At 32.5% G+C, this 11,504-nt stretch overlaps 1 protein-coding gene across 1 annotated transcript; it reads left to right on the forward strand.

Annotated features, from left to right (window-relative positions):
• Window positions 1-2,195: 2,195 nt before the first annotated feature.
• LOC115880184 lies at window positions 2,196-8,176 on the forward strand. Its single transcript, XM_030897321.1, has 3 exons — window positions 2,196-2,338; window positions 4,327-7,414; window positions 8,000-8,176. Exons 1-3 carry the CDS (start codon window positions 2,196-2,198, stop codon window positions 8,174-8,176), a joined length of 3,408 nt encoding a protein of 1,135 aa, XP_030753181.1.
• Window positions 8,177-11,504: the final 3,328 nt, after the last annotated feature.

Raw genomic sequence — 11,504 nt, forward strand, 5'->3', positions numbered from 1 at the left:
CCCCTTATCGAAGGTGAAAAATAAATCACCCATTTTTCACCCCCAAGCAAAAAATGTTCTATAATATTTTTTCACAAAATTAATATTGTCAAGGATGGAATTATTCGATATATAAAATAACATATTTAATATTAATATATTTCGTAAATTAATAATTCGATTGAAAGGAAGTATAAAATAATTAAAGTTCATTGGCATTTACGCAACAAAAGTAAAGTTTTAAAAATCAAAGTTATAAGCATAATTGGCAATTGCGAAAATATTTCCTTTCAATACTACTTTTCGAAAACTACATTGCAATTTTTACCGCAAAATAATGGCGAAAGAACACATTTTTCGAAGAAAATGAATATAGCCGTTCTTAAAGTGCTTGGAAAGACCATTTAAATGTTTTTTTTTTTCAAAAAGTTCGTAGCTCAAAAACTGGCGGAGTTATGATAAAAATAAAATGGTCACCTCATTATTTCTGAAACAAATTAACACGAAAATCTATGACTAAAATCATAAAAATAAAAACTAAAGGTAATACATGTTGTCCCCTTAGAGCAGAAATATTCTATGTCCAAAATTTTTAATTTCCGGTTTTTATATTCTAAGTATACTTCAAGGGTTGCTCTATCTACTGCAGAAGTATTCCATGTCCAAACGGCCGGAAAGTGCCGAAAACTGCCGATTAAAAAATAAGTCAATATCGATGCATCGACTTCATCTTAGCGCAGAACTAGCTAAACTGCCGCAGAGAACATTTCGTTCGTCGGCGCGAATAAAATTGTGGACATAGACTAGTTCTGTCTTGTTAAATGGCATTCGCTATGATTTTTAATGGACATAGAATAGTTCTGATTTACTATTTTGAGGACATAAGATCATTTATTGCGGACATAGAATTGTTCGGATTTGCACTTTTTTATAAAAATACTTCTTGTGTCCTCGGTTTTCCTGAAAAATTATTCCTTGAAGAGGGAAAAAAATTGTCGATATGATTAATATGGACGAGTCAAATGGTAAGAATTATTTTTAATTCCAATTTTTTACAATATTTTGTTAATTAAGGTGTCAAGTTTTTTAATTATTATTAAAAATATTAATTTATCGTCAGCCTATCAGGAAAAATGCCGTTTATTGGATAGATTGTGCTAATTTGGAACCTCCCGCATATTTACTACCAGTAGAAACAACATCTGCTATTAAGAGTAGATCCTTCGGAACAATTTCCATTGAGGATATTCAGCTTCGTCAGCCAAATGCCATATTTAATAATGGTATGAAAATATTATGACAAGGTTTTTCTTTATTATTTTTTTTTATAATTTTGCATGTATACATTATGTAGTTATATCGAACAATGTTTCTGGTTTCAGTTGGAGAACCTGTGGCCAACGAAAGTCTCATGCAGTCCCCGATCCTAGAAGTGGCATCAGAAACACGGAGTAAACAAATCGTGGATGGTGCATCAACTTTATCAAAAGTGGATGAGTTGTCAACTACAAAGTTGCCGGCTATATCTAGTATTTTACAAACATCTTTGGCTGGTACATCCAACACATTAAACATTGGACAACCTAAGTGTTTAGGATTAAAATAAGTTATTTTTATATTTAATATATTTTTTGTCGCGTAATTTTTTGTTCGCCCACTTCACGCGGAAGCAGTAGTGCGACGAGAGAGTCGAAGAGAATTGTTCGAACCGGGCGAGTGTGCACACAAGTGATCCGCTGATCCTTAAATTCGCTGTTGACCAGAGACGCTGCAGATTTCGCAACAAAACAAGGTAGGCGAACAATCGACCTTTTTTTTCTTTTCTATTTATTTAATGTCATTTTTCATCGCAAAATATTATATCGCAAAACGCATTTTTTTCACGAACCGCACCTATGAGCATAATACAGTCCACTTAATTTAATCGCAACATTGTTGGTCCTCCGCTCCAGATAATTCTTTTTTTTTTCATTTTTTTATTCATTTTCACCTTTAAAAATTAACTAATTATTAATATAAATATTTTATAGGAGTATAAAATATTTTTTAATACGCCAAAAAATTAAATTCAAGATCAATATCTTGTGCATTGGTGGAATACGTTGAATTGTTTTTTATTCTTGTTTTTTATATTTACTATTTTTTGCCTCTGAATAGTTGTCTCTGGTTTTCATTTATTATTATATTACTACTCTCTGGTGTTTATTTATTTCAAAATGCCGCCTTCAGTGTCCGACGCTGATAAATATAAAAAAGCTAAAACTTTACGGTTGGTTGAAATAAACAGAATTAAAGAGACGCTTGATATCGCTAAATCCGCTAAACAAGATGATTCTTTACGCCCTGTTTTTATACAGAGGTATAAATATATAGACACAATATTCGAAACCTTTAGTAAACATCATAATACCATTTTATCGTTGTCAAATTCAGATGAAACTGAATTTTTAACGGAAGATCAGATTAGAAAAGATTTTGAAATGAATTTTCTCTCTACTAAAGCAATCTATCATAGCATCACAGCAAAAAATATGAATAATGATACACAAACTGATTCTGATCAATAAGCTAGAAATTTAGGGCGACCAAAGTTACCTGAAATGAAATTATCAAAATTTTCCGGTGATTTAACATCTTTTACATCTTTTATTGAAGTTTTTGACGCTATGGTATATAATAATAAGTATTTAACAAAAATTGAAAAATTTTCTCATTTAGTAAATTGTCTAGAAGAAAGAAACATATTTTAAGATTTCCTTTAATAGCTTCAAATTTTGAGACAGCATACAATGCGTTAAAATCAAGATATTCTAGCAAACGACTTTTAGCAACCCATCATTGGAGTGAACTTGACAACGCACCGAGAGTATTGTCCCAAAACTCACCAGAACTTAGAGTTCTTTTAGATACATTTTCAGAAAATGTCGCTGCTTTACAAAATTTAGATTACCCTATAGATGCTTGGAATTTTATTTTAACTTATATGATTTTAAAACGCTTACCGTCTCAACTTGTAGCCACTTTTGAAACTCAACATGGTTCAAATTCTAATATGCCTGATTATTATATACTCATAAATTATATCGAAAAATGTTGTAACGCTTTTGAAAATATATCTTTTAATGATAATTTAAATTTACAATCTTCTTTATCAGAACAGTCAAAATCTAACTATAAACCTAAAAATTCGCGCAATAATCAATATAATTCAAATACTAAACGTGATAATTCTTCGTAGCGGAAAAGTAACACTTTTTTATCAACATCATCTACGCATAATAATCGCACAAATAATCGATTGTGTTCTATTTGTAACACTGATCATTTAATTTATAGTTGTTCGCTTCTTTTAAGTAAAACGCCTCGCGAACGATATAGTTTAGCGAAAAAACGCAAATTGTGTATAAATTGCTTAAGTAGCATACATACAACACAGAATTGTAATTCTGAATCTACTTGTCGCACTTGTCGTCAAAGACATCATACATTATTTCATTTTTCTAATAATAATTTATCGCAAAATAATTCCGTCTCCCAGGAGAATTGCTCGCAAAATGTAAATAACGCAAATACCCCGCTCACTACAAATCCAATCACCCCGGTATCAATAGTCCCGTCGAATCGACAATCCGCCGCACGGTCAGAAGAATCGCAGCCAGTTTATAGCCATTTCGGTGTTCGGAGCGATACATCGCATAGTTTCGATATTTTACCGACTGTTAAAATTAGATTAAAAGATGCGCTTGGGTATTTTCATATTATTAGGGCTATCTTGGATTCAGGAAGTGAAACTTGTTATATTTCTAAACAATGGGTGAAGAAATTAGGTTAAAAAACACGCACGCGTATTGTTGACATATTTGGACTCAGTAATATGCACAGTCGGACATCTAACGGCGAAATTCAGTGTTTAATAGCGCCACTTCATACTTCTTCGTCGCTACTACACGTTCACGTGTTGGTGTTAGATCAAGTATGCGCTTCAAATTTACCGACTTGTAACTTTGATCTTTCTGACTGGACTCATATTAAAAATATTACTATAGCAGATCCGTCATTTAATGTAAACGCCTCAATATTTAATAAAATATTATTAGATGGAAAACTTTCCCCGCTCCGCATTCTAATTTACCTAACACAATCAATATTTGGTTACATAATAATAGGAGATATTTCTTCAATGTCACAAAAATGTTTACCAACGCTGTCATTTTTCGCTCAAAGTAATGCTAATTCAATAAAAAATATTATTCAAAATTTTTGGAAGGTTGAGGAAATTAATAATAAATCATTTTCTTCTAAAGAAGATTTAAAATGCGAATCATTTTATGAAAAAACTACTTATAGATTAGACTCAGGTCAGCATGTAGTATCTCTTCCTTTTAAAACAGAAATCGAACCGATATTTGAAAATACAAAATTATCAGCTCTACGCAGATTTCTTTCATTAGAAAAACGTTTAAAATCTAACCCAACCTTATATAATGATTATCGAAAAATAATTCAAGATTACATAGACAGCGATCACTTAGCGTTAGCAACTTCTTGTGATCAAAATGAATATTTTATACCGCATCACTGTGTATTTAATCCTAATTCAATTACTAGTCCTGTTAGAATAGTATTTGACGCATCTTGTAAAGATTCAAATAATTTATCGCTTAATAATTGTCTAATGACTGGTCCAAAATTGCAAAAAGATATAGCTTCGGTATTATTAAATTTTCGAATTTTTTCTATCGCTATCACAGCTGACATTAAGGCTATATATCGCCAAATTCGAATTGATCCAAAATATTATAAATTTCAAAAAATATTGTGGCGATTTCCTGATGAGGAACCAATTAGAGAATATAATTCAAAAACGGTTACTTTTGGTGTCAGTTCATCACCATATCTTGCTCTTCGAACAATCATTCAGTTGGCTAATGACGAAAAACATAATTATAAATCTGCCGCGAATATTCTTTTGTCAAATAACATTTTTGTTGATGATATTTGTACCGGTTGTAATTCAATTGACGATGCTGTCATACTGCAACGCGATCTTACCAATTTATTAAAAAAGGAAGGTTTCGAATTGAAAAAATGGGCTAGTAATAACCATGAATTTTTAAAACATATCGATTCAGATCTTTTACATACTAAATGTGTATCTTTTGATTCGGAACCGATTCCTACATTAAAAATTTTAGGATTACAGTGGAATCCAAATGAAGATAATTTTTCTTATGTTGTCACTCCGTCAGAGAAACCCTGTACAAAAAGAAATATTTTATCAGACATCGCTCGTGTATATGATCCGCTGGGTTTTCTAACTCCGGTAACGCTTTTTTCAAGATTATTAATACAAAAGTTATGGTCTTTAAACTTAGATTGGGATGACGTTCCACCAGCGCATATTTTAAAAAGATGGAACGATTATAATTCTCAGTTGTCAGAATTATCCGCCCTACGCATACCTCGCTGTATTTTTTCGGAAACGTACGAATATGTTGATTTATGTGGATTTTGTGATGGGTCCCAACATGCGTATGCAGCGTGTGTCTATGTCCGAATTGTATCGCAAAATAGAATAAGTACAATTCTGCTCGCTGCTAAATCAAAGGTAGCGCCGCTCAAAACGCAATCAATTCCTCGCTTAGAACTTTGTGGAGCTTTATTGCTCACACGATTAATACATTTTGTAATAAAGTCACTCGCTACTACGCTTACTTTTAAAAATATTTTTACTTTTACTGATTCGCTAAATGTATTACATTGGCTTCACGCATCTCCTCATCGCTTTAAACCTTTTATCGCCAATCGCATCGCTATTATTCAAGAATTACCTAATTCTATTTGGTTGCACGTCGCTACGGAAAATAACGCCGCTGATCCTGCGTCCAGAGGCCTTCTTCCTTTAGATTTTGTAAAATGCTCTTCTTGGTGGACAGGACCAGATTTTATCAAACTACCGACAACCACATTCTATGATAATTTTTGTAAATTTTCTCCTGATTTTCCCATAAATGAATCGGATAAGGAAGAAAGAAAAATTGCTTTAATAACGGTTAATCAATTTGACATTTTTGAACAACTTTTAGAAAAATATTCATCACTTTCTAAAATACAAAGAATTTTAGGATATGTTAATCGATTTATTTTTAATTTGAGGAACCCAAATTCAAGAAATACTTCTTATTTTTCTGCTCGTGATTTAAACAACGCTTTACTACTGCTTGTTAAACATGTGCAATATAAATATTTTAGGTCGGATTTAGAAAATTTTCTCAGTAAAAAGTTAATGTCTAAACCCTTTTGCAAATTAGCCGCATTTGTTGATGATTTGGGATTCTTTCGAGTTGGAGGTAAATTAAAAAATTCGTTGTTAAATTATGAAAAGAAATATCCTTTAATTCTTCCAAGTAATTGCCGCTTAACATATCTCTTGCTTGAATATACACATAAATGTAATCTACATCCAGGAGTGCAAACTACTCAGTTTTTACTTTCGCAACACTATTGGATTCTATCCACACGGCGAGCTGTCAAACGCGTTCTTTCTAAATGTCTTACATGCTTTCGAGTTAACCCGCCTACATTGCAACCCTTAATGGGCAATTTGCCTGCCAGTCGAATATCAAAGATTAAACCATTTTCTGTGGTCGGGATCGATTTTGGAGGTCCATTTTTTATAACAGCTACACGTATTCGCGGTGTAAAAGTGATCAAGGCTTACATTTGTATTTTTGTTTGTTTCGCCACGAAGGCTATTCATATAGAACTAGCTTCTGATTTAAGCGCCAATTGTTTTTTATGTGCCTTACGCCGTTTTATTGCCCAACGAGGTAGATGTTCAAAAATTGTCTCTGATAATGCCACTAATTTTTCCGGTGCAAATAAGTACCTTCTTAATATATTTAAAACTGCCGCAGCTGAAGAAAAAATTGAATGGCGTTTCAATCCTCCGTCAGCTTCACATTTCGGGGGCCTGTACGAGGCTGGAATTAAATCCGTAAAGTCACATTTGGCTCGTGTAATTGGAGACCAGCGTCTTATATATGAAGAATTTAATACAATTCTTGTACAAATCGAAGCTTTACTAAATTCTCGTCCGTTAAGTCCCCAAAGTTCCGATCCAAATGATTTTCTAGTACTTACCCCGGGACATTTTTTAACTCTTGAACCCCTTACGTGTTTGCCAGATCCAGATATGTCAAATTTAAAGATTAATAATTTAGATAGATATCAACTGTTACTGCGCTTGCATCAAGACTTCTGGACAAGATGGCATTCTGAATATTTAAACACCCTCCAACAGAGAGCTAAATGGCTTACACCAGGCCAGCCTTTAAATGAAGGCGATTTAGTATTAATTAAATCAGAAAATATTCCACCAATGACCTGGAAAATTGCTCGTGTTACAAAACTATTTCCAGGTACTGATAACATTGTAAGAGTCGCTGAAGTGCGTACAGATACTGGCACTTATATGCGACCTTTAGTAAAGTTGTGTCGGTTACCAACTTCATAATTTTGTTTTTTTTTCTTCTCTTCATTATTTTTTCTTTCTTTTTTTCTTTCAATGAAAATTATATTTTTTTTATTTTGCTAAATTCGTATTTAACAAAACAGGGGGGCTGGATGTTTAGGATTAAAATAAGTTATTTTTATTTTTATATTTAATATATTTTTTGTCGCGTAATTTTTTGTTCGCCCGCTTCACGCGGAAGTAGTAGTGCGACGAGAGAGTCGAAGAGAAGTGTTCGAACCGGGCGAGTGTGCACACAAGTGATCCGCTGATCCTTAAATTCGCTGTTGACCAGAGACGCTGCAGATTTCGCAACAAAACAAGGTAGGCGAACAATCGACCTTTTTTTTCTTTTCTATTTATTTAATGTAATTTTTCATCGCAAAATATTATATCGCAAAACGCATTTGTTCACGAACCGCACCTATGAAAATAATACAGTCCACTTAATTCAATTGCAACACTAAGTTAGATCGATCGTTAAAAACGTTTAATACATTTTTAAAGGATTCACATGTGTCTTCGTCGGAATCAGATCCGTTTGGAGGAGATGACGAAGATTTAGATCCTGACTTTGAGCTTGAAAGAGCCCCAAGAAAGACACGCAGACTAGATGTACAAGAGCCTTTATATGACAGTTCATCTTCGTCCGTAGAGCAAAAAAAAACAAAGAAAAATGCGTAAAAGAGTTAAAAATCAGCAAAACTGGCAAAGAAACAAAATCAAGAGGTTGAAAAATAGCGGACAGGCTTACATAGATTGGAAAGGAAAGGCCTGAAAGAAAAATTAAAGCTCCTTGCACAAACTGCAGACTAAAATTTGTGACAAAAATATCCGAGGAACTAAGAAATTCAATGTTTAAGGCTTCTTGGGACCTGAACGATATTAATCGCCAAAGAGACTATACCGGGTATTGCATCGTCGAGCGGGACATAGGAAATCCCATGTAAATTTTAATGTGGTCAATTATTGGCTTCCCTAATAATTATTTTAGAGAATAATTCTATTTAGGTTTATTGAAGAGCACTAAAACCCAAATTCAAAAAAATAACTTTAGATATTTTTGATTAGCCCGTTTACGAGTTATCGCCGATTTCTTTTTAAATATTTCTCCTTTCTTATGGCCCTGTATTTACTTATGAGCACCAGTCAAGATAACTAAAAGATAACTGTCAAATGAAGTTGTCATTTCCGAAATTTGTCTATTTAGTGCTTTATTATTATTATTAAAAACTCATACCTACATCGAAAATATTAGCCATGAATACTACCGAAGCAAAAGTATTGATGATTAAATGGTATTATCAAGGAAATAGTTATCAAAAGGTGTCGGACATGTTTGCTGCTCTGTAGCCGAATAGACCGATACCTGGAAAATCTACAATCGCAAGGAATATCCAGAGATTTGAGACCAAAGGTACCCTAATAAATAATTGCAGATGTGAAGCAAAGCAGGAACAAAGAGAAGATGTAAGAAATGATACCGACTTGGAAGTTTTATTGTGCGTGGAAGAGAACGACGATGGAAAGATCAGCACAAGGAAACTTGAGGATGAAATAGGAATAGATCACACTACAGCGTTTCGAATTTCGAAACGAATAAATACTATTCCTTCCAATATGAAAAGCACTAAGAGCTACGACATGGGGACGAAATACGGCGGCAGGCGTTTTGTTTTGATATGATGGAAAGAGCAAACACGGATAGAGAATTTTTAAAACACATATGTTTCACTGACGAATGCACGTTTACCTTAAATAATGAACCCCATGTTCAAAATTATCGATATTGAAACAAAGAAAACCAACACAGGTTTGTCGAAAACAAGGACGCAATATCCACAGAAAGTAAATGTTTGGGCAGGGATATTCGGACACAATATTATCAGGCCATTATTTCTTACGCGAAATTTAAATGCACAATATCAAAATTTTATTTGTAATATAATATTTTTGGTTTCTTTAAATGATTATATGGAAAGAAAACTGAAGTTTGCAATATACTGGAATATTATTATAGTAGAATAAATGATGAAATGAAATTGTTAGTTTCTAAGTGTAAAATACCTTGTTTATAGGTATATTAAGGAACGTGGTTTGTTAGTTTATGAATAACGTCAAAATTCAGAATAAAACACTTCTCAGTTGGCCTTCGTTGTATTAATAAATATACCTCTAAATTAATAAATATATAAATTATATAAATATAAATAAGTATTTTACAAAGTTGTGGTTTTTAAAAAGTCTTATTATGAAATAATCCTCTTGGTAAGATTATTTGTATTTGGCAAAATACGTAATAGAGAACTTAAGATGTTAAGGTCGATTTATTCGATTCAATAAAATAAAAACCAGCTTTGTAAAACAAAACTGACGTTGGTACAAAGATGATTTTGACGTTTTACTAATGTTGGTAATTTAGTGTTGTCTTTAACAACTAATAATGGCTCATGGTAAAGTTGTATCTGACAAAATAATAAAAGTTATCAGTCACTTGCATTTAAAAGATCAAAATGCTTCTCAAATCGCTGATAATGTCAATATATCGAGATGTACAGTTCGAAATATTATTAAACTGTGCAAAAAAACTGAATCTGTGACTCAAAAACCGAGAACTGTAACTCATCTGCACTTTTCCAATACCAACCTAAGTGCTTTAAAAATGATTATCAAGCAAAATCGGGATGCTAATTATAAAGCCAGAGAGCTAAAAAAATGTGATTTAAAACTTACAAGGTGAACTTAAATTATTATTATTTTTTGTTCGTCTTTAATTTCATATGTCTCATAGGCGAAAGGCCTGTCTTACTAACAAACATTCAGAAGAAAAATAGGTTAGCATGAGCCAAGGGCCAAAGATGAGAAATTATGGTCTCCGAACCAATGGAATTTTATTATTTGGAATGATGAAGCCAGATGTGAAATATGCGTTGGTGATAATAGGAGTCGTGTCGTAAGATCTAAAAAAGTGTTTCATAATGACTTAAAATGGCATGAAAGTTAAGTTTCCGGATTCTATTTCGATTTGGGGATTCATCTCAGCTAGTGGAGTCGGAAAATTACACTTTGTAGATGGTTCCAAGAATGATAAGTGTATTCATGTGTTTCAAGATACCTTAAATCCCCAAATTGAACACATGCGTTTAAATAATATCGAATGCATCTTACAACAAGATGGTGCTGCTTGAAATATGCCTAAAAAGGTATAAAATTGGATATTAGAAAACAATATTTTACCCCTAAAATGGACGTTCAGTAGCCTAGATCTGTCGCTGATTGAAATCTTGTGGCATATCGTGAAGAATAAGCTTCGATAAAATCCGGCAAGAAACGTTTCAAAATTAATGCGAATGCGTCTTCAAGAAGTTTAGAATAGATTTAAGTCAGTTGACTGTAATTTAATGTACTGTAATTAAACATTAGTTGACACTATGCTAAGACGTATCGAAGCAGTAATCACTCGAAAAGGTAATTGTAACGCAGTGGTAATTTGATGCTATTTGGTTTCGTTGATTTGTTTTAATTGACACTCTTTTTAATTTGTGACATATTTTTTTCTCTGAAACAAAGTATTTTAGGTTACAATTGAATAAAAATTTCGTATGTTATAAGAAATATATTATAATATGTGATATTTTTCATTAATTTGGCAATTTTCTTTAAAAAAACATGATTTTGGTAGTTGGGCCAACTTCACTGAGACAGGGCTCGTAGTTGAATGCAAAAAATGGCATTAAAAAACTTAAAAAAAATAAATCGGAATTTGGAATAGAAAATGGATGTATTTCGGCATTGTTCGTACATAATGGTGTCTAATAATTTGTTTATAACATGTCGAGATATGTTTGAAGAGAGTTTTTGAAAAGCTAAGAATGTTTAAAGAAAAATTTGTTAATGATAACAACTTTTCAAACACCCCATAGAAAAGTGACAATAAATGTCATTAGAAATTCTATATATTTTTTAAGAAGTACATCGTAATAGTCGAAAAAAAAACATATCCTATAGTTAC

Source organism: Sitophilus oryzae, unplaced genomic scaffold, assembly GCF_002938485.1.
Source record: "Sitophilus oryzae breed Bouriz unplaced genomic scaffold, Soryzae_2.0 scaffold_1620_pilon_pilon, whole genome shotgun sequence".
Taxonomy (NCBI): domain Eukaryota; kingdom Metazoa; phylum Arthropoda; class Insecta; order Coleoptera; family Curculionidae; genus Sitophilus; species Sitophilus oryzae.